The sequence below is a fragment of the Fragaria vesca genome, linkage group LG1 (assembly GCF_000184155.1).
Source record: "Fragaria vesca subsp. vesca linkage group LG1, FraVesHawaii_1.0, whole genome shotgun sequence".
Classification (NCBI taxonomy): domain Eukaryota; kingdom Viridiplantae; phylum Streptophyta; class Magnoliopsida; order Rosales; family Rosaceae; genus Fragaria; species Fragaria vesca.
Window position 1 is genome coordinate 16,601,713 of NC_020491.1, and position 25,174 is coordinate 16,626,886.

The 25,174-nt window shown below is 39.6% G+C and overlaps 5 protein-coding genes across 5 annotated transcripts; 3 read left to right on the forward strand and 2 right to left on the reverse strand.

Annotated features, from left to right (window-relative positions):
• The first annotated feature begins 2,748 nt into the window (after positions 1 to 2,748).
• On the forward strand, positions 2,749 to 7,720 carry LOC101312673 (protein transport protein SEC23-like). The gene is made up of 5 exons (XM_004288283.1): positions 2,749 to 3,374; positions 3,715 to 5,535; positions 6,854 to 6,970; positions 7,056 to 7,127; positions 7,238 to 7,720. Exons 1-5 carry the CDS (start codon positions 2,895 to 2,897, stop codon positions 7,373 to 7,375), a joined length of 2,628 nt encoding a protein of 875 aa, XP_004288331.1. The 5' UTR covers positions 2,749 to 2,894; the 3' UTR covers positions 7,376 to 7,720.
• A 754-nt stretch (positions 7,721 to 8,474) lies between these two features.
• Positions 8,475 to 15,141, forward strand: LOC101300766 (protein translocase subunit SECA1, chloroplastic-like). The gene is made up of 21 exons (XM_004289390.1): positions 8,475 to 8,858; positions 9,088 to 9,160; positions 9,248 to 9,454; positions 9,805 to 9,902; positions 10,021 to 10,200; positions 10,320 to 10,538; positions 10,877 to 10,990; positions 11,096 to 11,209; positions 11,409 to 11,576; positions 11,784 to 11,959; positions 12,221 to 12,287; positions 12,425 to 12,571; positions 12,655 to 12,750; positions 12,830 to 12,898; positions 13,022 to 13,123; positions 13,203 to 13,454; positions 13,545 to 13,612; positions 14,010 to 14,127; positions 14,302 to 14,541; positions 14,646 to 14,874; positions 14,967 to 15,141. The coding sequence occupies exons 1-20, from the start codon at positions 8,475 to 8,477 to the stop codon at positions 14,796 to 14,798; spliced, it is 3,045 nt and encodes a 1,014-aa protein (XP_004289438.1). The 3' UTR covers positions 14,799 to 14,874; positions 14,967 to 15,141.
• On the reverse strand, positions 14,930 to 16,350 carry LOC101297670. Its single transcript, XM_004288317.1, has 5 exons — positions 16,113 to 16,350; positions 15,974 to 16,021; positions 15,833 to 15,890; positions 15,414 to 15,740; positions 14,930 to 15,322 (listed from the first exon to the last, which is right to left on the reverse strand). The coding sequence occupies exons 1-5, from the start codon at positions 16,193 to 16,195 to the stop codon at positions 15,194 to 15,196; spliced, it is 645 nt and encodes a 214-aa protein (XP_004288365.1). The 5' UTR covers positions 16,196 to 16,350; the 3' UTR covers positions 14,930 to 15,193.
• A 2,265-nt stretch (positions 16,351 to 18,615) lies between these two features.
• On the forward strand, positions 18,616 to 21,582 carry LOC101291567 (probable polygalacturonase-like). Its single transcript, XM_004288296.1, has 6 exons — positions 18,616 to 18,805; positions 19,263 to 19,601; positions 19,993 to 20,113; positions 20,201 to 20,375; positions 20,518 to 20,588; positions 20,885 to 21,582. Exons 1-6 carry the CDS (start codon positions 18,779 to 18,781, stop codon positions 21,550 to 21,552), a joined length of 1,401 nt encoding a protein of 466 aa, XP_004288344.1. The 5' UTR covers positions 18,616 to 18,778; the 3' UTR covers positions 21,553 to 21,582.
• Positions 21,583 to 22,218: 636 nt separating this feature from the next.
• LOC101314990 (probable S-acyltransferase At4g01730-like) lies at positions 22,219 to 24,586 on the reverse strand. Its single transcript, XM_004288291.1, has 8 exons — positions 24,466 to 24,586; positions 23,900 to 24,361; positions 23,760 to 23,828; positions 23,604 to 23,675; positions 23,367 to 23,495; positions 23,194 to 23,274; positions 22,858 to 23,040; positions 22,219 to 22,746 (listed from the first exon to the last, which is right to left on the reverse strand). Exons 1-8 carry the CDS (start codon positions 24,514 to 24,516, stop codon positions 22,219 to 22,221), a joined length of 1,575 nt encoding a protein of 524 aa, XP_004288339.1. The 5' UTR covers positions 24,517 to 24,586.
• Positions 24,587 to 25,174: the final 588 nt, after the last annotated feature.

Genomic DNA, 25,174 nt, shown 5'->3' on the forward strand with positions numbered 1-25,174 from the left:
TACGTACGTACTATATATATATATATATATATATATATATATATATATACACAGCCAAGATCAGAAGAGGACGTCCGTGAAATTGAGAGAGTGCGGACGACGCAACGTGTCAACCAGTCATTCGTTTTCTGCAAAAAACTGATATACGGTCCCGCCACCCATTAGATAATGATCTCTATCTTCTTGGTAGGAACTCACATCCCCAAAACACCAGAATTCGATCACTTCTGGGAAATTGAATAGCTGTTTACCAATATTGATGCCAAGCTTTTACCAAGATCTCACTTTCTTTTAATGAAACACAATTAGGAACACCGTACCTCAGCCCATTTGAGATAAGTTTGGTACGTTGGTTTATATTTCTTTCATCTAATTAACCATCTGAAAGAGGAAAGTAAAGCACCCCATTCTTAGTAGCTTCCACTCGTGATCAATGGCACTTTCGACCCCTCTCAAACCCACCCTACCACATCGCCTTCATTGACACAGCCACTGGAAACCACCTCACCCTTACCCAAGTCTAGCGTGTCGTCGATTACGTCGCCTCGTCGATTAATGGGATTTGACTGTGGGTCTTGTTAATTGAATGTTTAGATGAGAGGATATTGTTAACTGTTATAGTGGTGTAAAGTTTCATTGGGGCATGAAGATTAGAGAGAATAGAGTGTCGAGTGGATGGGATTGTGAGAATGATGGCCGGATGGCCGGAAGGATTGAATCTGAAGCTGGAGCAGAGCTTGAGGCGGCGGCGGTTGGCGGGAGATGAGCAACAACAATACAAGTGCTATGGAGATGTATTAATTACTGATCTGAGTCCCTGCCCATTTCAAAATTTATAGGATTTCAGTTTATGGATTTGGAGATTGGGGAAAGGAGAAGAATATAGATTAGGAGGCAAGTTTCAATCTTCAGAAAACAAAAAGAAAAGTTCGAGACGAAGGAGATGTGGGTAGGACTTGCTTGGAGATGAAATTCATTCCCTGGCTGACACGTCTTCATCCGCACTTTTTCATTTTTACGGAGGTCCTCTTCTGATCTTGGCTGATATATATGTATATATATATGGCTGTTGTCTAGGTTGATCGACTGAAGTGGTTTTTTCCGTTAAAACTCATTAATGCCTTCATTATGCTTACAATGACATACAATGTAACGAGGAGATGATGTCGTACATGTATGTTAGGTTGGGCTTCAAATTTCATGTACCAAAGATTATGATTTAATGTACAAAAACTCCAAGTGGGCCAAACTTCATGTACCATTCCAAAATTTTTCCTATTATTTTACACATCCATGCACCATAAACTTTTTTTATCGAAAGAAGAAGAGCATGACTTCCGGGCCGAGTCACCGACCGAAGACTGAGAACTTGGGGTTGACTCGTCGCTGGGAGAGCGTGAAATCAGGTTGACTCGCCGTCACTAGGAGAGCGTGATTTACGGGTTGATTATTCAGGCAAGGTGGGCGATGAGCAAGCTTCTCCAGGACGGAATCAGAAGCTAGCTCTTGGTTGTAGCGCAACCTCATTTGACGCGGGAGCAGCTATGGGCTGTTAACATCACTGCGGCTTCTGTTGATCTCTGGTCTTGGAGAGGAGAAGGAAGGAGTAGAAGAAGAAGATGGTTTTTGATGAGAAGGGGATGAAGAAGCGGAAGAAGGCATGAGGTGATTGGGAAAGTTTGAGGAAGTGGTAGACGATGGCAAGTGGTGGATGTGGTTGTGGTTGAAATGTCAGAACGCCCCCTCCTAATATATTAAAATGAGTCATACTAATGGGGAAAAAACTTGTTAGTTTCTTATCGGTGAGCTATGACTTGGTTGGTTAAGTATGAGTTATTTTAATATATTTTTTTTAAAACAAAATAGTTTAATTCATAAGAGCAACTCTAACTGCATCCTCAAATCTTGAACAAACCAACATATTCAAGTTTAACATTAATCGGTAACCCTACTAAAGGACTAAAATTAATCGATATATAAAACATGAGAATTAAGATTAAACATTTTAAAACCATGAGAGCAAACATAAACATTATCGTGAACCAAAAATAAAAAATCCAAGCTCTAACAGCTCAAAGACACCGTACTGCTTGCCAGGTAAAGAAAAAAAAAAAAACAATTGGTCCCCACCAAATTTGTTCCTCCAATCAAACCAAGCAGCAGTGCCAACCGTGCAAACGAGTGACACAAAGTTTACAGTGAAAAAGTGTTTTACCGCTAAATTTCCCAAACAGTCAAAACCGCAGAATAAATTCCCCGACTTCCATTTCTCTAGATCCTCAACTCGTTAGTCTCCTATATAAAATCCAAAAAATAAAGAAACAAAAAGAAAAAAAGAAAAAAAGAAAAAATAAAAATAAAAACACGAGGCAGTGGAAGAGCAAAGATCAAGAGGAAACTCTCTCCTTCAAGTCAAGGAAGGGTCATTGATTTTTCTGCCTCAAAAGAAAAAAAAAAAAAAAAAATCCCGAATCTCTCCTCAGGTACGCCATTTTCGTATTCCATTTCCTCTCATCGATTTCAATTCCAGCTGAAATTTCGATTCTCAATGCATATATACAGTCCTAGATCGTTAATTGAATTCCTCGTCAAATTCACAATCGGTAATTCTTTTTCGTAGATTGACTCGTGTGCGGAAATCGACGAAGTTAGGAGCTTCAATTGTGAGAAATCCATGGGGTTTTAGGAGGTTTTTGTTACCAAAGGCCTCCTATTTGTTCAATTAATAAGATCCATGTGTCGCTTTCTCTCATAGTTTCAATCCAATTTGTATAATTTTGTTTAGATTGCTTAGCACACAGTTTAGGTTCACTGAAATTTAGTTGAATTTTCGATATAGCCGAGGGGTGTTAAGGTGGTTGTGGCTTTGATTGAAACAACATTTTCGATTTTCGATGTCGAATCCGCCACCGCAACCTTCCCTTGGATACTTTAGTCCCTCAAAGTCAGACACTTCATCACCTGACCCTGCCAGCAATGCCATTCCTCCTCCACCTTTGGTTTCCCCCGGACAATCCAGATTTCCTCCGCCAAAGTTTCAGCTGGATCAGCTACCTCCCCCATCAATCAGAACTCCGAATGGGCCATCACCAGCTAGTGGTGGACTGAAAACCGGCAGCCCCATTCCTCATTTGAGTACTCCCCCCGGACCTCCTGTTTTTACTTCCCCTGTCCGTCCTGCTGCCGTGCCTTTTCGTGCTTCGCCTGTAACTCCTCAGCCAGTTGCTTTCTCTCCGGCAGCATCTTTGCCAACTTCTTCGCCTGTTTATTTTTCAAATGGGTCTCATGAGTTGGAGCGCGAACTGTCCAATGTCACAGATGATGATACAGTGCCTGTTGGTGAACCACCGTATGTCCTATTCTCAGCTCATAAGGTATCTTTCTTGTTCTCTTTGCTCTTAATTCAACCTTTATTGTTTTAGTTGTCTATTTGTTATGGACATGTAGCATGTTTTAGTCCTGTAGGGTGTTCTGCACAATTAATTAGTTACGTTGAGTTCATATAACTGCCTCTGGATCTCTTTAACCGCAGGCGTAGACTAGTTATTTATGTAGACATGAACATACTAGGTCTCTGATCTCTTTTATAAGTTTGCTTGCAGATGTACTTTGTTTAGATTACTTTTGCAATAATCAGTTCTTGGAGTATATCCTTCTTTCCCTACATAGTTAAGAATCTTACGAAAACTTTTCTCCTACTGGTTTGTTAATTAGGTGTTGAAACAAAAGAAACAAGCAAATGTACCAAGTTTGGGTTTTGGGGCATTGGTTTCCCCTGGGAGGGAAGTTTCTCCAGGTCCTCAAATAATACAACGTGATCCTCATCGCTGCCACAGTTGTGGAGCTTATGCAAATATCTATTGCAACATTTTACTGGGCTCAGGTCAGTGGCAGTGTGTAATCTGCCGAGAACTGAATGGTAGTGAGGGTGAATACATATCTTCTAGCAAGGAAGAACTTTCCAACTATCCAGAGTTGTTGTCTCCCATGGTTGATTATGTTCAAACTGGGAACAATAGACCTGGTTTTGTTCCAGTTTCTGATTCTAGAATGTCTGCACCCATTGTTCTTGTTATAGACGAGTGTTTAGATGAACCACATCTCTGGCATTTACAGAGCTCCTTACATGCCTTTGTCGATTCACTTCCCCCGACAACGAGAATTGGAATAGTACTGTATGGTCGCACAGTATCAGTTTATGATTTTTCAGAGGAGTCAATCGCATCTGCTGATGTGCTTCCAGGTGACAAATCACCGTGCCAGGAGTACTTGAAGGCTTTGATATATGGAACTGGTATATATTTGTCTCCAATGCATGCTTCACTGCCTGTAGCACATGCCATATTTTCATCATTAAGGCCGTACAAACTGAACGTTTCAGAAGCTTCTAGAGCCCGGTGCCTTGGCACAGCAGTTGAGGTTGCCCTTGCTATAATTCAAGGCCCATCAGCAGACATTTCTCGAGGGGTAATCAAAAGGTCAGGAGGTAATAGCAGAATCATTGTTTGTGCTGGTGGACCTAATACTTATGGTCCTGGATCTGTTCCTCATTCTTTCAGTCATCCAAATTATGCTCACTTGGAAAAGACCGCGTTGAAATGGATGGAGCGTCTGGGTCAAGAGGCACACCGACACAATACGGTAGTTGATATTCTTTGTGCTGGGCAATGCCCTGTAAGAGTTCCTGTTTTGCAGCCTCTCGCAAAAGCTTCTGGGGGTGTTTTTGTTCTCCATGATGACTTTGGCGAAGCCTTTGGAGTGAACTTGCAAAGGGCATCCGCCAGGGCAGCAGGATCCCGTGGGTTCTTGGCAATACGCTGTTCAGATGATATTCTCATAACTCAAGTTGTGGGTCCTGGTGAAGAGGCACATATAGACACTCATGAAACCTTCAAAAATGATACTTCTCTTTACATACAAATGCCAAGTGTTGAAGAAACACAGTGCTTCTCACTCTCCTTGGAAAATAAGAGGGACATTAGGACCGAGTATGTGTACTTCCAGTTTACAATTCAGTACCTGAATGTTTATCAAGCTGATATATCAAGAGTAATAACTGTTAGACTGCCAACAGTTGATAGTGTTTCAGCATATCTTGAGAGTGTTCAAGACGAAGTTGCAGCAGTTCTTATTGCAAAGAGGACACTGTTGCGAGCCAAAAACAGTTCTGATGCGTTTGATATGCGATCAACAATAGATGAAAGAATTAAAGACATTGCTTTGAAATTTGGTTCTCAAGTACCAAAATCAAAGCAATATCGTTTCCCTAAGGAGATATCGTTATTACCAGAGCTCTTGTTTCATCTTAGAAGAGGCCCACTGTTGGGAAGCATTGTTGGCCATGAAGATGAAAGGTCTGTGTTACGGAACTTGTTTCTGAATGCATCCTTTGATCTGTCTCTGCGAATGGTAGCACCTCGTTGTCTAATGCATCGGGAAGGGGGAACGTTTGAGGAACTACCAGCTTATGACCTTGCTATGCAGTCTGATGCAGCAGTTGTTCTTGATCATGGCACAGATATCTTCATTTGGTTGGTATGTCCTTTTGCTCCTATTATTGCCCTTTGTTTTATTTATTTGGATGGCACCTCTATGTTTTGGTGTGCTTTATCTTTTTCTTTTTGTCCTGGGGAACTTTGCTGCATGTTAATGCTACACAAAATAAAGGTTATGTTAGCAGTGCCACGTAGTACACATGGAATAGGAAAGCTTTCATTACTACTTTGCAATCTCTGATGCGCCTGAACATAATAAATAGGGTCACATATGCCCATTGTTGTATTCATAACTATGGAATTATGTGTTGAAGATGATTTTCTACCTCATAGAAAAACATGATGACATTAATTAAACATTTAAGATTTTTGGAGGCCAGGTTGTAGATTATTGTCCTTGGGAAACCTAGTACTTGTTATATGCTTTCGAACACCGTGATATGCTGACCATTGTAGCATTCATAACTATGGAATTGTATTGAAAATAGCTATTTACCTTGTGGAACATCTTGATGATCTTTGTCTGATCTCTAAAGATTTTTGGTGGCCAAGTGCAGATTATAGCTTATGGTCCTTGGAAAACTTAGTACTTGTGATATGCTTAAAAACCAGCCGACCTAGTCATGCTTGTCTATTCACTGTTTGTCATGTAATGCAATAATATAAGTACTGATTTTATTACTTTTATAATCTTTCACTCCATGTCCTATGATTAAGATATGTTTGGCCTAGAAACTACTAACTAAACATGGAAGACACTGTACACTCTCTCTAAGCTGTTGAGAACTTGAGATAATTTAGAGTGGTAAGGGTTTTGCCCGGAAACTATTGTCTTTTGCAGTGGTATCTAAGCACAGAAAGAAAAATAATAATTAGGGTGTAGGGGAAGTAATAGATGATACTGCAAAGAGAAAAGTAGATATGATGTGTGATGAGAGTATTTTCATTTTAGAAAGGACCTAATGAGTAGGAAGTTTTGACCAGCTCAATTGACAGATTTTTGGTTGCAAATAGATTTTGGACGGATTTGGCTCCTCGCCTAGCATAGAAGTGATTTGTACTAGAAGTTTTGCTTAGAAATAAGAGGAGAGAATAATCAAGAAAATATGAGGTCATGTATAGGACGGGTGTGGTGAGCATCCATGTCTGTTTTACAATTTTCACGAAACCCTTAAACCATGTAATGTATGTGCTGTTGACAGTCACATCTGTTGGTATAATTAAGAGCTCTCTTAAGTTGTGACTCACTACTATAGTTTCTTGACTCTTTGTCTGTTTGAAAGTGTTATCTCTGTTCAGAATTTCATTAACCCCTTAATATGTCGTCTGAACATTTTCCTTTTGACTGGTGTATTCAGGGTGCTGAACTTTCTTCTGATGAAGGAAAAAGTGCGGCTGCTTTAGCTGCTTGCAGAACATTGGCTGAAGAGATCAGTGAATTGCGGTTTCCAGCCCCTCGGATTCTTTCCTTCAAGGTCTTTTTTTCGCGCTCTGCATCTTTTTCCTTTGTGCTTTTTAATGCCTAAAAATGAAGTGGAACCTAATTCATTTGTTAAACAGGAAGGAAGTTCTCAGGCTCGATATTTTGTATCGCGGCTCATTCCTGCACACAAGGATCCTCCTTATGAGCAGGCAAGTGTAAATCAATATGCCTGGAACTTTCTGTAGAGTCAAGACTCAAGATTTTTCCTATTTTCTTTGGCGTAAAGCATGTATTGAAGTATTTGTTTCATCTGTTGCAGGAGGCAAGATTTCCTCAGCTACGAACTTTGACAATAGAACAGCGGACAAAGCTGAAAAGCAGTTTTATTAGTTTTGATGATCCTAGCTTCTGTGAGTGGGTACGAAGCTTGAGAGTGGTTCCCCCAGAACCAAGCTAGATGGTATTGGCCCTCTTTAATCTTGAGGGCTAATGTTTCTACATGAAGTCAGTGTTGCAAGTTGTAATAGAGGAAAATGTGTCATTAGTCATTACCGAAGAAAATTTTGTGTTCTTTCATTTTCATTGGTAAGAGGAAATTGTAGTTCAGAAATGTCTGGACAGGAAAGGTATAGTTCTCGTAATCCCTCTATACGGTTAGCAGTTAACTTTGTTCAATAGCATTAGCTGCAACATTTTGTTTGGAGCTTCTTTTATTTTTAAATTTATACCTTGTGTGGGTATTGGGGTTAATAGTCAATTATTGACTGGCCTCTCATGTCCTATAGATATTTAGTTTGATATCACCTTTGTCATTTGCAGATTTTCTTCACAATGTTGTCTACTAAAAGAACATAGAGAGCCGTGAACAAAAACTCTTCACTCTCATGAGTAGAGTGTAAACCAGTAAACTCTAGAAATGGCAAATCGAGTGTCAAGAACATGTTTAAAATAGGATTATGAAGGCCACCCATAAGCTCTTATTTTTACGAATTCTCTCGTGGCTGCAAGAACTTTTACCATTTCATAAAGATTCTGTGAATCTGTGATTTCTGCCGGACTCGTGTCAACTTGCCTGATCTATTCTCTGATCGCGGTCGGACTTGTGTCAATATGTTTTTGTCTCCTGTGGAGCAAATTGAAGGCTAATTTCACTAGGGTAATTGTGTAACACTAAAATGTGACAATGTAAATTCATACAGTATTCTGGACATTCACTGAATCTCACATTTTAAAAAGTAACTAAAATTTCCAATTCATTCGAGAACTCCAGTGAATTTGCGACACTTTCATGAATATGTTTCTGTTCATCTCATCTATGTTTCGTACAAGTAAACATGTCATGAAGCATATAACTACTTTCCATTTGATGAAAATGAGAAGAAAAAAAAAGCTGTTTGACCTTACGGCGCGAAGTTGACGACGTCGGCTTCTTCTGGTGCGTGTATCTTTCTGTTTTGGTTAATGCTTGACCACACCTTATCCCAACTCAATTTGAAGGAGAGCAAAAGGCAGAGCGAACACCATCATCCTTCTCGCTTTCTAAATTTGAATCCCAAATGGCGCTGCCGCACTCTCCTCTCTTGGAGCCTCATTCCCTCTCACCTCTCTCCTCCAAGTTCCGCCACGTCATCCCCCTCAACAACTGCCTCCGTACTTCCTTCTTCGCCGGGAAAGCCTTCCGCCTGCCGGAAACCTCACGGATTTCGAGCCGGAGACGCCGGCGAGCGCAGGCGGCGGCTTCTCTGGGAGGTCTTTTCGGCGGGATTTTCAAAGGGACTGACACTGGCGAGTCCACAAGGCAGCAGTACGCTCAGACTGTGGCTCTCATCAATGGCTTGGAATCTCAGATTTCCAAGCTTTCCGATTCCGAGCTCAGGGAGAAGACGCTTCAGTTTCAGCAGCGCGCTAAGCAGGGCGAGTCCTTGGACTCTCTTTTACCCGTCAGTACTAGTTTCTCTCTCCAGTTTCACTACTGTGTTTTTACTGCCTGGTGTTGAAATGAGTTCTGTAACTGTCAATTGTGTAGTATGCTAGTTAGTTTTCGGTTCGATCATGATTTTTAAGTGAAGATTTTGTGTAAGTTTGAGTAGTGGCTTAACATTTTTACAGTTGAATAGCTTTGTATATGCGTTGAATCTACTGATAAACTAAGAAGCATTGCTACGCCAGGAAGCATTTGCCGTCATAAGAGAGGCTTCGAGGAGGGTTTTAGGCCTTCGTCCTTTTGATGTACAACTCATAGGTACACACATTATATCCTTCACTTCCCATGTACTGAATTACATGTGTTGTGTGTTTAGTGATTAGGATTTGCTGTTTGATCGTTTAGGTGGCATGGTTCTTCACAAGGGGGAAATAGCTGAGATGAGGACCGGAGAAGGAAAGACCCTTGTTGCTATCTTACCCGCTTATTTGAATGCCTTGACTGGAAAGGGAGTTCATGTTGTCACTGTCAATGATTATCTAGCCCGACGTGATTGTGAGTGGGTTGGTCAAGTTCCTCGTTTCCTTGGATTGAAGGTTGGCCTGATCCAACGTATGTCTCTTTCTTGTGTATTTGTTATACAGTACCCTGCATTATAATTCCTACTTTCCTTCAACATTTGTTTATTTTGATATGTATTGGATGGATCAAGAGTGAAGAGTTACTCGTAGCAGCATGGATAGTTTATTTGATTTTTCAAGTACTAAATGCTTTGTGCATTTGAAACTCTATTCATTCCCAGTCCACTTCAATTCACTATTATTGCACTCATTTGTTTGTTAGTTTAACATTTTTACAGCGATAAGGTTGATCTATAGTCTCTGGATATGGTTTCTGCATATTGAATTCTTTGTTAATTGAGATTGGAATGGAAATCTAACAATGCAAATTTTTGTGGGCAGAGAATATGACAAGCGAACAAAGAAGGGAGAATTACTTATCTGACATCACATATGTTACAAACAGTGAGCTTGGTTTTGACTACCTGAGAGATAATCTGGCCACGGAAAGTAATTCTTGCTTTATTTTCTTAACTAATGTTCTTCTATTGCAATGTAGCTAATCTTCAAGAGTTTTCTCAACTTATATAATTCTACCTCAATTCTTGGCATAAACAGAGTGTTGAGGAGCTTGTCTTGAGGAATTTCAATTACTGTGTCATTGATGAGGTTGATTCCATCCTTATTGATGAAGCAAGAACACCCCTCATTATATCAGGACCTGCAGAAAAACCCAGCGATAGGTACTATAAAGCTGCAAAGATGGCTTCAGTGTTTGAGCGAGATATACATTATACTGTAAGCCTACCATACATTTTATCAGGCAAAAGTTCTCTATCTAATTAAGAGATTCATAGATCTCAGGAGCCTTGCTACTAGTTATATTTTTTGCTTCATACCTCCTTTTCTTTTTCCAGGTAGATGAAAAGCAGAAAACAGTTCTGCTTTCAGAACAAGGATATGAAGATGCTGAAGAGATTCTAGGTGTCAAAGATTTATATGATCCACGTGAACAGTGGGCATCTTATGTTCTGAATGCAGTGAAAGCAAAAGAACTGTTTCTCAGAGATGTAAATTATATTATTCGTGGCAAAGAGGTTCTCATTGTTGATGAATTTACTGGACGAGTTATGCAGGTGATTATATTTTTCAACAAGCGTTTTCTTTATTTATGTGCAATAGTTCTTCTTGTCTACAGGGAAGAAAGTCTTTAACATATTAGCTCATCAGCGTAGTAGTTAGCATTATATTGACTTTGGGTGGCTGTCAACTGAATGACTTCAACCTTATCCAATAATTAATTAGACTTATTTGTATTCTGGTGAAAATGTTTACCCATCACTATTGTTGTTTTCCTGGTATTCTACTGAAATTCTGATCCCATCACTAGGATTAGTTGCTGCAACATTGAGGGGAATTGAGATTTTGCTCTTTAATCTCTCTATAATTGTAGTAACTTATTTATGTTCTTTAGGGGAGGCGGTGGAGTGATGGCCTTCACCAAGCAGTTGAAGCAAAAGAGGGTCTTCCAATTCAAAATGAAACTGTAACTCTGGCATCTATTAGCTACCAAAACTTCTTTCTCCAGGTAGGATTCTACCTCACACCTCATTGAGTGTCGCATCTCAGCTAATTTTTGTTTTTTTTTTCGGTTCGGAATGTTTATTTATTTATATATGCTTATCTGTGACAGTTTCCAAAACTTTGTGGAATGACTGGGACTGCAGCAACAGAAAGCACAGAATTTGAAAGCATATACAAGCTTAAAGTTACAATTGTCCCCACAAACAAGCCTATGATAAGAAAGGTAGGGTATGCTGGTTTAGCTTGCCATAATGCAGTTGCACAACTATTTTTAAGTTGTACTGAATCTCAAAGTAGGAATTTAAATGGTTTGATCTGATAATAAGGAGGTTTGTACATGATATTTCTAGTACGCCTTTCAACTTTACTTACATATGTCTTGGCTTTCAAGTTTCTTACTATCTCTTTGCTTTCCTTCTCAGGATGAGTCTGATGTAGTTTTCAGGGCAACTACAGGAAAATGGCGGGCAGTTGTAGTGGAGATATCTAGAATGCACAAAACAGGTCGCCCTGTACTTGTTGGAACAACTAGTGTTGAGCAGAGTGACTCATTGTCTGAGCAGTTGCAAGAAGTTGGGATTCCCCATGAGGTGTGGCCTCATTCATCCTTTACTTGGGAGTTTAATAAAATAATATAATGCAACTGTGTGAATTTTAGTTCTTATTTGTACTTGTATCTCTAAATATTTAGCATGTTACTTGAATATAGTAGACGATATATGTTTTGGTAAATTAAAAAAAAAGGATAAAATATGCTCTTTTGAGAGGAAACCTTATAGAATCCTAATGTATGGAAGGTTCTCAACGCAAAACCAGAGAATGTGGAGAGGGAAGCAGAAATTGTGGCACAAAGCGGTCGTCTAGGAGCAGTTACCATTGCAACCAATATGGCAGGTCGAGGAACAGACATAATTCTTGGTGGGAATGCAGAATTTATGGCAAGGTTGAAGCTACGTGAGATGCTAATGCCTAGGTAACACCTGAGCTCATAACAATTTCACATGCGACGTTTTGAGTCGGTCTTTATGCATGAGAGTTGAAGGAGTTATTGTTATATACTAAACAGTATTAATCGAATATTAGGACTTCTGTTCTAGATTACAGTATTAAGATGAACAGCCATTTATATGAGTTGCATTCCTTGAATTCTGGCAACGAATCTATATTTTTGAGCATCCTGTTTTCTTTACTAAGGTTCTAACCACATTTTATTTTGCTTATAATATTCTTGCAGAGTTGTAAAACTAACTGAAGGAGGTTATGTTTCAGTGAAAAAACTTCCACCGAAAAAGTCTTGGAAGGTGTGCTTTGTCTTTGATCTTGATATGTAGATGGTTATTACTTCAGCTAGGGAAGTTTAGAAAGTGCATACTTGCAGTTTTCAATTACTTTATCATCTTGAAACTCAGAATGGGGATATATATTTTTTTTCTTTCAGGTTAATGAAAAGCTATTTCCATGCAAATTGTCCAGTGAAAAGACCAAGTTAGCTGAGGAAGCTGTCAATTTAGCTGTTGAAACTTGGGGTCAGAGATCATTGACAGAGCTTGAAGCAGAGGAGCGTCTTTCTTATTCTTGCGAAAAGGTTAAACTCTGAAGCTTGTCTGAAATTTACATATTATTTTCTGAATGGAGCAAATTAAATGTATTAATATATGCCTTTGATAGGGACCTGCTTTGGATGATGTGATAGCTAAACTGCGGAGTGCTTTTCTAGAAATCATGAAAGAATATAAGGGCTACACAGAGGAAGAAAGGAAGAAGGTCAGTGCAGCACATGACAAAAAATTCCTTTAACCTCTGAGCTACTGTGGATTACAGTTATTCTATCAAATTCCTGCAGGTTGTGTCAGCTGGTGGGCTTCATGTTGTTGGGACAGAACGCCATGAATCTCGCCGAGTTGATAATCAGGTTTAAGACTTGGCAAGATTAGTTATACTGTGTTCATGATTGAATTTCCTTGATTTCTCATCATGTTCTAAACATGAGAGGGTTGCCTTCTTGAAATTTAAATTTTGCACTCTGTATCTACAGTTGCGTGGTCGAACTGGACGGCAGGGGGATCCTGGCAGTTCACGCTTCTTCTTAAGTCTTGAAGATAACATCTTTCGTATATTTGGTGGAGATCGCATTCAGGTTTAAACCTTGGTTGTAGGTGTTGATTTCTTAATGCTGCACTAGGCTTGCTAAAAATGCTTGGTATTGCAACCTGTAGGGTTTAATGAGAGCTTTTAGAGTTGAGGACTTGCCAATCGAGTCCAAGATGCTGACCAAAGCACTAGATGAAGCTCAGCGGAAAGTGGAAAATTATTTTTTCGATATTCGAAAGCAACTATTTGAGTTTGATGAAGTCCTAAACAGCCAAAGAGACCGTGTGTATACGGAAAGAAGGAGAGCCCTTGAATCTGACAATCTGCAATCACTTATAATTGAATATGCGGAACTAACTATGGATGATATCTTAGAGGTAGGAGCCAAGTAGTTTCTCATTAGATTTCTTGCATTATCAATTTGTATCTGATTATTGGGGTTCTGTGATTATTTCTGAAATGAATAGGCAAATATTGGTTCAGATGCTCCGAAAGAAAGCTGGGATCTTGACAAGCTCATCAAGAAACTTCAACAGTAAGTTGCTGCTTTCATTCCAAGTTCTTTTGAAAGTTTTGAACAGTATTTTCAAATGAATGACAGTGCATCTTATCTTTCTTCCTTGCATTCAACTACATGATCATATAGCATTTTACTCAAGATGCTGTTACTTTATATGTACACTTGACTAAATTATATTAATTGTTCATGACGGAGAAAAGATTGATGATGGAATTATCTAGTAAGTTTACTAGAAGTATTATATTAGAATATTTTAACTTCTATTTAGGACTCATCGATCTGTGTGAGTTTCTAATTCCTTGATCAAGGTTGCTTTGATGTTTGTAATGTATGTATTATGGCAAATCTCTTCCTTTACTCTTGCTGATAATATTTTAGTTTTTCACTGACAAATTTATTTCTATGGCTTTAGATATTGCTATCTATTGAATGATCTGACGCCGGATGTGCTGAGTAGTGAATGTTCAAGTTACGAAGATTTGCAGGACTACCTCCGTCTTCGAGGTCGTGAAGCATATTTGCAGAAAAGGGTCAGTATGATAAGTTTTAGATAATTTGGAACTGTTAGGTGTCAAATGATTTGAATGTTTGTGACAATGAATGCAATTACATTGTCAAAGCACCAACTCTTTCCAGTGACTGCTGTATTTTGCACTGACCAGTCTTCAAAGTACGCTTGATGATACATTTCTTCTGTGCATCAGACTATCATCGAGAGCCAGGCACCGGGCTTGATGAAGGACGCTGAACGGTTCTTAGTTTTGAACAATATCGACCGTTTGTGGAAGGAGCACTTACAAGCACTCAAGTTCGTCCAGCAAGCTGTAGGTTTGCGTGGCTACGCACAACGGGATCCACTTATTGAATATAAGCTTGAAGGCTACAATCTTTTCTTAGACATGATGGCACAGATAAGAAGAAATGTTATATATTCCATATACCAGGTGCATATCTGTTTACAATTAGTGTTTCAATAGTGCAGTAGAAATATGTTTGATATTCCAGGCTTTTTAATTCTGTTTCTGCTTTGGTGTTTTACTTTTTGCAGTTTCAACCTGTCATGGTGAAGAAGGATGGGGACAAAAGAGAGAATAAGAAATCAGAAAAAGTCGTCACTAATGGTAGTGGTAATGGCAACCCAACTTCAGTTGGCAGTGTCGAGTCTTCTTCAGCAGCTGCCACTCCCCAGTCTAGTGCATAAAACCTACAGGATAATTCCGGCAGAAGTTCAAGACGAAGAGGCTTGAAATAGAAGCTTCATTCAGTACTCCTCATTGGTACATATTACTGTATAACTTCTTGTAAAGCAAAGTAAATTTTGAAGTCGACAGTGTAAAGCCTTCAAAGGATGATTCATTGCACATAACAGGTTAACAGGTTACAAATGATATCAAAGCCTTCAGTGGATTTGGAGTTTGGGAGTAATGGACTATATGACTTTCAAATGATATAACAGGTTACATTGCCGTTTGCAGTATGTAAGAAGTTGACTATAAACCGATACTCGTACTTGTACATAAGATTGTTGGTTTGTCTCTCAACCGTTTGCAACATGAACGACTGTCGACGAGTCTGTCTTCTCTTGTATGAAGAAGCTCATCTCTGGACTCGCTCCTCTGGTGCAGGAAGCAGTTGAGTTGAATTGAGCCATTCAGTTCCAAGATGACCTTGACTGCTGCCCCTAAGAATTTCATCAACTAATTGATTGATGACATTTCCTTTGGCCTACAGTAATGAAATGCTTCCGATCAAAACAAATCTAAGAGGGGAGTTTGAAATCGAAAAGACATGTAGATAGTAAGAAAAACATTGCTACCTTAACTCCAATAGCAATAGCAGTTTTAAGTTTAACAAGCTGACCCAATCTTAAGGAAGCCCCCTTGTTATCTTTTAGAAAGATCAACGGGACATTCCTCGAAAGGGCTAAGCTTGGCAGATGTTTCGTGAGCCACCGCGGGTTGGAATCAGCAGCTATCAGCACAGCCTGCAGCTCAGTGACATTGGCATTTGATGCTGCTTTAGCTTTCGGAGGAGGAGCGGCGGAACTACTCTCGGATTCTAAGCTTGCCGCCATTGGTAATGTCACTGGTTTCATGCGCTCAAGAACACGAGTCACATCATTCACCCCAACCGCAAATTGGAGCTGCAAAACATACAACAACAATATAAATCATTCAGAGTCAGAGTCATATACATATATTACGAAACTATAATCTTAACTTTTTAGAAGCAAACCTTGAACCATATCTTTTCAGGCAAAGAATTATCCATTACTCTAGCTGACTCTATTTTTCTGTTCAGCATAAATGTAAAGCAAGTTAATTCAATACTGGAACTCAAAAGTCTATACTCCAACATAAGAAGTAACCCACTAACCTCTGCATGGATCGGAGAAGAAGATCGAGACGTTCCCCTTCGTAGAAACTACACATTTAGCAGAACAAGAAGGGTTAAAGATTCACGCGGTTGAGGTCACAAAGCAATTGAAACTCAAAAGTAAGGGAGACCCACTTACTCTTGGAGTTGGTGTTGAGGGTCGAAGCCAGACTTGGAAGGGCGGACGGTGTTGTTATTCCCATGTTTCTTTCTGGGTGCCATGTTGGAAGAAAGTCCTCGAAGAGCTGAAGGGTAATCTACAGAGAGGAAGAAGAGAAAGGCAAAGGATTGGAGGGAAATTATAAAGCGACGTTGGAGCTTCTGGCGGTGGAGAAGGCCAGAAGCGTTTGCGGCTCAGGCGGCAGGCCTCACCAGAGAAAAAGAAAAGTAGAAGAGCCTTTTGGACCCTTTTTTTGTTTTTTTTTTTTAGAAAATTCATTTAATAAGGAATCTGATATATTTACATCGGACATGAATGAAAGTTCAGTTGAAAGTGTCAAAATCCGGGATGGATTGGGCCTGAGAATTTGAGATCTAGAACCACGCCGACGCGGGCACTGTCAGACTTGAGGGGAAGAGCTTGCAAATCAACTTCTCGATGGACTTCTGCAACTTGTACCCCTTATTGGAGTGGTAGCTGACCTATACGAGGATGGGAGCGTTAGCTGACCTGTATGAGGATTAGAACCTCGGAAGCTCGTCATCAATCGTTGACTCGACGTTGAATCTTTGACTTTTGAGAGAGAGAGAGAGAGAGAGGAGGGTACTTGCAGAAAACTCTCCGAAACTCAAATAGAAACACTTTTAGTTGTGTATAGTGAGAATGATCTAAATGAGATGTTTTAGCTGGCCGTGTATGGTGTCTTGGCCATCAAGTATACATGGGGAACAAGTCATCTGTCATTAACATGTTTTATGGTTTCGTCCAAAAAAAAAAAAAACCATGTTTTATGGCAACCTTATTGCCATCCTTATTTCCATATTGATGTGCCCCTAATTAAGTGTGTATTTTACCTTAGTTATTAACTGTCACCGTTTAATATTGTCATAACCATCATATTTAACTTGATATTCATGGTTGGTGTAACCTTTGCATTCACTGCCATGCTGATTGTAACCTAATAATATAAGTATGTGACACAAAACTTGATGTAACTTGATATATAAGTATAAGTAGTTTGAGTAGAGTTTGAGTGTTTGACATTGACTGTGATTGTGATCGAAAAGGACGATGCATGTGATGATGATGAGCAAAACCCTTTGCTAAACTTAAAAGCAATATTTGTTTTTGGTATACTATAACGAAAGATTTTAATAATCATCCATATATAGATATTGAAACATGCAATTTGTTTAATCCTCTCCTTTTCACATGGCACCTAGGTTAATTACAGGAGATGCGTATGCTACTAGACTCAACTTTTAACTCCAACTTGGATCCCAAATACAAACCAAAGAAGTAACAATCAATCATTTTTGCTCAAAGAAAAAAGAGGGTACTGATATATGATTGTTTGGGTTAATATGGCATTGAATACCTCCATAGAGAATGTCACAGCTGCTTTCACGCTTTGGTTTAGGGGTTTAGTGGTTACCATGGCCCTTTTTCATAATGTCCCATTTGCCATAGAGATTATGACCACACCTCTTTTCTACCTCTTGTCCCCTCTTTTTGGGTAAAATTTTTCCTCTCAAAGACTCAAATCAACCTTAATTCTTTCTTAAATTGCCATCTTTGCCTTGCTGCTGTATATATAACACTCAGAAGAAAAGGGGGAGAACAATAGCCTGTAATAGTAATAGGCTAAAACCTGCCAAATTGCAGGGTGGAGATTGGAGTTGGTCCAATGGCAACAAGGCGCAAGCTTTAACGTAAATTCTGGTTGGTTAAGCTGCGAAACGAGCCACGTTATTTGTCCTTGTAAATCGCAAGGTAAATATTGCAGGCCAGCTATGGCTGAGTTTGTCAGCATCCAATGCTGGTTTCATATACAAACAAAATTCACAGGCAACCACAACAGCAGCAGAAAAAGAGAGAAATAAGAGAGACAGTTTCCCAGCCAAAAAAATAGAGAAAACCATGAGTACTTGAAAAGAGAAAGAGAGAAAGAAGTGGAATTTGAGCTAGTTGGAACAAAACAGTTACAACTAGCTTACCTTTTTGACTGACACACAATTGAAGTTTGTCACATGAGTTAACAGAGTGCCTGGTGATCAGAACAAAAGTGAGGGACAGAGACAAGACAGAGAGACCCCCTCAGAGCTAATGAACAATGATGAAGATTCAGCTTTAGTTTGAAGCAGTGGGCGTGAGAAAACACCTGCAGAATCTGAACCACTTACAAAGACTCTCTTTCCTTTCTGGGTCCTTTTTTTCCTTTTCTGGGTACCCTTTGAATCCGGGTTTGCGTTACAGTTATTTCAGCTCCGGAAGGCGGAAACTGATCGGAAATTGAGGCAGTGGTGAGAGTTGAGTGACGTACTGGAGATGGTGAATTCCAGAAAAGAGACCAATTAAATTGGGGCAGGGCAGGGTTGGGAGGGACCTACTGCTTAGTTTTGGCGGGCAGCAACGGTCACTATCAATGATTTTTATGTGGGTTCACTCTGCTTCCTCTTCTTCTTCTTCTTCAGCCTTTCACACTGAAGACTCAAATGGTCACTTTTGATCGTTCATAACCCAATTTTTTCTCTTCTGGTTTCTCTGCCTTTCTTGGTTGTGTGATCTTCAATTGGTTCGATTCAGCTGCCCGATCACAAGAGCTTGGGTGGGCTGTGACCCAAATTTCAGCAGATCTCAGTCATATGAGGAGGAGATCTTCTACTCTGCCTGTGAGTTCTACTTCTGCTTGATCTACTTACTTGCCCGTTTCTTAATTTTGTTTACTTTCTCTGATATTGACTTATTGTTGTTGTCAGATCAATTAGGATCTTTATGTTTGAGGACTAGTTGAATCATTCATCTGCTCTCTGCCACAGAGATATGTATGAAAACTTGTATGAAATGTGAGAGTATTGCCAAGATTGATCAACTTGAGCAAAACTACCTTATTTTTTAGTTGAACTTTGTTTGGCTACAACTCTTTGAAAGATGAATCTGCAGCTTCCTTTCCATCTCTTTGTTTGCTTCTGGATCAGATCTTCAATATAAGTAGAGTACAATACATAACCTGGTTGTTGAAATGCATCAAATTAAGGAAGAATAGCCTCTGCTTGCAATTTCGGATCTTAGTCATGATTGACCTCATGAGTAAATGTAGTCTGAAAATGAAATTAATTAATGTTTCAGATGGTGGATGTGTTTGTGGTACTTGTTGCATTGTTCAGTGGTGCTCCGTCTCCATGGGCTGTTGTCAAGGGCAGTCATCCACATTGCAAAAAATTAAGGGAAAACTTGGGCGAAATTCGACCTCACAGTGTCACCATCACTGAATTTGGCGCAGTTGGAGACGGGGTCACCCTTAACACCAAAGCCTTTCAAAATGCCATCTTCTATCTCAACTCTTTCTCTGACAAGGGTGGGGCCAAGCTCTTTGTCCCTGCTGGCCGGTGGTTGACAGGAAGCTTCCATCTCATCAGTCATCTAACCTTGTGGTTGGATGAAGATGCAGTCATTCTTGGATCAACGGTAATCTCTTACTTCACCTTCTTCCCAAAAGTTGAATAACTTTATGTATGCAATGTGTAAATACCATATTGCCATGTCTAACAGTTGCAATTAGGCCATTCTCTGGCCCTCTTTGGTTCATTTTGCCTCAGTTAATGCAGCTGTATTGTCCACACCAGCAAATTAATTATTTTCTATGAAACAAACCAGATGTTATTTTTGACAAAGCTAATTTGGTTTTGCATATGAATTAAGTAGCTGTGGTGTTTGTTCACTGCTAAGTCTGGGAGTGTTGATATTTTTTATCTTCATTTAGGCATTGCTACAATACCATCTTTTGTGACCCTGTGGTCACATGAATAATATTTTTTTAGCTCATGATACTGAACACCTTCTACTGGTATTGTACCAGAACTCAGATGATTGGCCAGTTGTTGATCCCTTGCCTTCATATGGTCGAGGAAGGGAGTTGATCGGGGAAAGACATCAAAGCCTCATCTATGGGCACAATTTGACCGATGTTATCATAACTGGTTGGTAAAATATGATGAGAAATTGTCTCCACATGTGGAGCTGGCTTTATAACTTGATGTTGCTGACCTGCTCTCTTCTTCATGCAGGTCATAATGGAACCGTTGATGGTCAAGGCAGCATCTGGTGGAATTGGTACCATAACAAAACTCTGAATTATACAAGGCCCCATTTGGTGGAGTTGATGAACTCAACTGCGGTTGTCATCTCAAACCTGACTTTCTTAAATTCACCATTTTGGACCATTCACCCAGTATACTGCAGGTTAGTTCGATCAACAGAAATTGGATGGCGTTTTTCTGTCTTGGTAAATTTCAAGTGTTTTCAGTGTCTTGTTAAAAAAATATGCAAAAGGGAAGTCATTATGAATTATGAGAGAGTTGAGACTTCTTTTCTGGATGAACAGCCATGTTTCCGTTCAGAATCTCACTATCCTTGCTCCTCTCAACTCACCAAACACAGATGGGATCGATCCAGGTGAATCACCGAGTTCTTCCTTTTAATGTCATCATAATCCGTTTTGAACTGCCAACAACTCATGATAGCCGTGTGATGTAATTGTGTGAACTTAATCTTCTACCGCTTGCGCATCTTTTTTTCATCTTTTGTTATTTGTAGAATGCATTTTCCCTTGAAATTAATTTCAAATAACATGATACACTTTCATGACCATCTGCATCAACCTTTGGAGTAAATTCTAGGTTCATCTAGTTTTTGTAAACAGCAACAAGCAAACAACCATTATTCTCACCGATTCTTTTTATGATATCCAGATTCTTCTGATAATGTCTGCATTGAAGACTGCTATATCAGCACCGGTGATGATCTGATTTCCATCAAAAGTGGGTGGGATGAGTACGGCATTTCATATGGTCGTCCCAGTAGAAACATTCTCATTCGCGGGATTACAGGGAAATCTCAAACAAGTGCAGGAATATCAATTGGAAGTGAGATGTCCGGAGGTGTTTCAGAAGTTCATGCAGAAAATCTCCAATTTTTTGGTTCTCATACAGGTATCAGAATAAAGACATCTCCGGGAAGGGGTGGTTATGTCAGAAATATCTGTGTCTCAAACATGACCTTGGATGGTGTATATATAGCTATAAGGTTCACCAGTCAGTATGGGGAACACCCAGATGAGTTTTACGACCCAAGTGCCCTCCCTATCATAGAACATATTACTTTTAAAGATGTCTTAGGTGATAATATCAAAATTGCAGGCCTCCTAGAGGGTTTGGAAGGTGGCAGTTTTCAGAACATTTGCCTATCCAATATATTCCTCAATGTAACATCAAAGTCCCCATGGAACTGCTCTTCTATTCATGGATATTCTTACTTAGTTTCTCCAGAAATATGTGAGCCTCTGAAGGAGAGTATCTCCCCTGAGAAATACTCCGATTGTTACCATCTATCAGATCCGAAACGGTTTTCCAGTGAATAAAACAGATGCTATGAGTAGCTGTCTTGGTAGATTCTCTTGTGTGAATGTTGAAAATTGATTTTTGCCATCTCTCAACACAAAGAAGTTGACTGGTTTGTGCCCTTTGAGGTGGTATTGAGAGATAAGCTTCCGGTAACTTTGTGTGCAGTAACAAATAATTAAGTGATTTTGTCAAAAGTTAGAAATATAGTGATATTATGCTTCCAGAAACACTTTGTTTCCTCTCCCCTTATAAGTTGTACTACAGAAAAGAAAAATGGTCAATGCTTCTGGGTATCATATTTTCTGTAAAATATGATGTCAAATAAATATTCATACCAGAGTCCAAACTTTGAAGAAAAATGACCTGATCTGATAGGTCAATATATACTTCAAAGAACCAACATACATGTATTGCAGTTTCTATATACTTCAAAGAAGCAACCTAGCTATATTGCATGCAGTTTCTGTATACTTAACTGTCTACGTTTCTTGAACACCAACAGATGCAAATGTGCGCAAATGTTGAAGAGGAAAGTTAATGTAATGTCAGTTGATGCAGGGCAATATCTATACCATTGCATAAAGTTTAAATAAAATTGAATAGGTGGTGTAATAATTTAAGGAGTATCAGTCTCCAAATGATCCCTATCTCAAAGGCTGAGAATCTAAAAACATCATCCCTGTTTATCTTGGGGATGCTTCACAGCCATCCTTCTTTATAACAGAACATAGAACCTGCCTCGAGATATAGGTCTCCAGCTCCCTGGACACCTCTGTCAACTTCAAGTCAAAGTTACTTTTGTACTTGTGCTTAGGTGAGGGAACAATGCCACTGAACATGGTTGGTGAGCCAGAAAACCTCCTTCTCGGGCTTGTAAACTTTGCGACAGGCGACCCTGGCATCCACCCCCCTTTGGATATTAGAGGTGTTAAGCCTGATCCTGCTGTAGTTGTAGTGGCTATGTTTCTATCTGTGCTCATCGTCAATGGTCCGGATTTTGTCTCTAACGGCAGTGGTCTCAACGAGTCATGCTCTGCGGATGGCTTCTGTTTCACAAGTCTTTCCCTGGCTTTCTCAGCTGCAAGCAATGCCTTCTCTTTGCTCAACTTTATCAGCGTCCATGGATTAATGCTGACGCGGAAACCTTGTGGCTTGGTTGAGATGGAGGGCTGAGGTGCTCCATCAATTCTTATGGATAGCCTTCTGGGGTTCTGAAACATAGAATGACATTTATCCAATAAGGCAGATAGACAAACTTGTGTGTCTTCTGAAATCAATCCGAAGAGGCAAACTAAAGGCCGGCTGCAATGCATATACTTTACCTGAATTCCCCCATCACGCCCTCTGCACATAAACTTTGATACACAAGACGGCTTTTCAGGTGAATCAAAATCACTATCGCTCTCATCTGAGGAGAAATCTGAATCATCATTAAATGAATCAATTTCCATAGACTGGTTGATCTCCTCTTTCATTGCCAGGATATAGTCATATGTTCTGATTCCCTGCAGTACGAATTTATACATTAGCCAAATCATTGGTAGAATGTGAGCTTATAGAGTAAACTTCACCTCATCTGTCAACTTCATATTCACTCAGAACTGTGGAAATGACAATTACAAAATAAACATGGCACATAAGAATTGAAAACTAGCTACCTTCTTAATGAGAACCAAATGAAAGAAGAAAAGCTGTCCCATTGCTGCTGAACCATAAGCTGTCAATAGAGTTAGCAAGACCTGCATTGCAAGATAACATCAGACTTGAGTGGATTATGAGTCCAGATTAGTCTGGAATGGAAAACCAAGGAAAGAATAAACTAATTAATTACCGATATCGTGGCGAGAACAGCTCTTGGAAAGTCTAGGTAGAGTTTCCGCTTCAGCTCCTCCTCTATTCCTTTTTTATCTGTGAAGCACCTAACAAATATGGCAATAGCTGTTCCTCCTTCTATGATCAACTGTGCCACCAGTAGTAGTAAATTTGTTTACATTCACAAAGAAACACAGTAAATATTGATTGACTATAGATAAGTTAAGCAAACTGATTGAATAGTAAATCGACTTACCAATAACAAAATGAAAACCATCAGAAGAATGAATGTGGTGTAGTTCTTTTTACCAATACAGTTGTTTAACCACTAGTGAGAACAAAACGAAGAAGTTGAATCAGAACCAGAACTTAATTGGGTTATAAAGTAGAACAACTAAGAAGGACTACATACCCTGCAGTGGTGATCAAAACCCTCAACGCATCGGTTGCAAGTCCTGCAGTGCTTGCTTCGTTTCTTCACCTGCAAAAACAGAACAGAGTTAGAGAAGAACAACCCCAAATAGAGTTAGACAAGTAGATTCACCAACTCACCTCAAAGTCACAGAGTGCACAATACGAGATGTCGTCTTCTCTGAGATCAGGAGAGACAGCGTCGTCGTCTTTCATGAGCACAAAGGGAAAAGGAACCAAGGCCTCCAAATGAGCGCTGGTCTTCCAGGGATCCAGATAACTCCTCCTTATAAAAGTCCTGAGAATCTTCTTCTCAACTCTCCTCAAGAACCTGACCATAATCTGCCCCAGAATGAACCAGTGGTTAAGTTCTGGGTACCCTTTATTACCAAGAGAGCCTTTCTTCTTCTTCTTCCTCTTCTTGAAGCTGGTTCTGTCAGTTGGGTCCGTCGCGGTGCACCGGATGAAGAGAAACATAACCGAAACAGCAACAAAGGAGAAGACTGTAGTGATTGTGATCTCCGCGATTCGATTTCCCAGGAAAAGTCCCAGGAATGTGTAGAACATTACCACCAGAAAGCTAAAAACCGCGATTCCCACCATCTGCAAATTCAAATCAGCATTAAAGCATAACTGGTTGTTTCCTTTTGGGATCTGCTTTCGAGTAAGGCAAATAGTAATGAGATGTGGGTAAATGAATGAGGTACCTGCAAAGGATGGAAGGGGCGTTGCCAGCCATGGCGTCTGGTACTGATCATTTGTCGAAGCTATTCTCTTCGATTCAAGGTTTTGCTGAAGCTAATCCCGAAGTTCCCAACACACCAACTCTGATTGAGCTTTGTGTTTGTAAAAGCAAATATTGGTTTTAGTCTCTTAGACTTCTACTCTGCATCCCCAACGGTCCTCCACGCTGTGTTTCAAATTTGAAACTGTTGGCCCCACTGCGGTCGCACGGTTCCTAATAAAAGTTTGCTATAATTTTTTTTATTTTTTTTATTTTTCCACAATTGTAAAGATAGTATCAGAGCGGGTTTTCATCGGATTTAAATTAATAATATCAATAAAATAATACTTTTGATTTTGGTCGGTCCTAAAATAAAGATTTTTTTGATTTTAAAAGTAATAAATCATTTATATAAACGAAAGCCAGAATAACGGGCTAGTGTCATTACATTAGACATTTAGCTCACTTATTGTGAGCTTAGCTCGACAACACTCTTTGGGCTTACATGACCTCCAAACGCACTCCAACAGGTACCACACCTTATGCTTTGATGTTTAGACACGATGCAGTGCTACCTTTGGAGATCAATGTGCATTCGCTGCGAGTTAGAGAACAACATCAATTAATTGGTGAGGACTATGTCTAAGCCATGTACCAAGAACATGAAGACTTAGATGTCCAACGAATGGAAG

Excerpts from the sequence above, each read along its gene's own strand:
- LOC101291567 (XM_004288296.1), top strand. The coding sequence starts at position 18,779 with ATGAGGAGGAGATCTTCTACTCTGCCT. Across the intron at positions 18,806-19,262 it reads GGAGATCTTCTACTCTGCCT|ATGGTGGATGTGTTTGTGGT; the intron begins GTGAGTTCTACT and ends TTAATGTTTCAG. Across the intron at positions 20,589-20,884 it reads CACAGATGGGATCGATCCAG|ATTCTTCTGATAATGTCTGC; the intron begins GTGAATCACCGA and ends TATGATATCCAG.
- LOC101297670 (XM_004288317.1), bottom strand. The coding sequence starts at position 16,195 with ATGGCACCCAGAAAGAAACATGGGAATAACAACACCGTCCGCCCTTCC. Across the intron at positions 15,891-15,973 it reads CTTCTCCGATCCATGCAGAG|AAAAATAGAGTCAGCTAGAG; the intron begins GTTAGTGGGTTA and ends TATGCTGAACAG. Across the intron at positions 15,323-15,413 it reads CTATTGCTATTGGAGTTAAG|GCCAAAGGAAATGTCATCAA; the intron begins GTAGCAATGTTT and ends TCATTACTGTAG.
- LOC101314990 (XM_004288291.1), bottom strand. The coding sequence starts at position 24,516 with ATGATCAGTACCAGACGCCATGGCTGGCAACGCCCCTTCCATCCTTTG. Across the intron at positions 24,362-24,465 it reads GCCCCTTCCATCCTTTGCAG|ATGGTGGGAATCGCGGTTTT; the intron begins GTACCTCATTCA and ends TTGAATTTGCAG. Across the intron at positions 23,275-23,366 it reads CTGTTCTCGCCACGATATCG|GTCTTGCTAACTCTATTGAC; the intron begins GTAATTAATTAG and ends CTTGCAATGCAG.
- LOC101312673 (XM_004288283.1), top strand. The coding sequence starts at position 2,895 with ATGTCGAATCCGCCACCGCAACCTTCCCTTGGATACTTTAGTCCCTCA. Across the intron at positions 5,536-6,853 it reads CAGATATCTTCATTTGGTTG|GGTGCTGAACTTTCTTCTGA; the intron begins GTATGTCCTTTT and ends TGGTGTATTCAG. Across the intron at positions 7,128-7,237 it reads AGGATCCTCCTTATGAGCAG|GAGGCAAGATTTCCTCAGCT; the intron begins GCAAGTGTAAAT and ends CATCTGTTGCAG.
- LOC101300766 (XM_004289390.1), top strand. The coding sequence starts at position 8,475 with ATGGCGCTGCCGCACTCTCCTCTCTTGGAGCCTCATTCCCTCTCACCT. Across the intron at positions 12,572-12,654 it reads TTTCTTATTCTTGCGAAAAG|GGACCTGCTTTGGATGATGT; the intron begins GTTAAACTCTGA and ends TGCCTTTGATAG. Across the intron at positions 12,751-12,829 it reads CAGAGGAAGAAAGGAAGAAG|GTTGTGTCAGCTGGTGGGCT; the intron begins GTCAGTGCAGCA and ends AAATTCCTGCAG.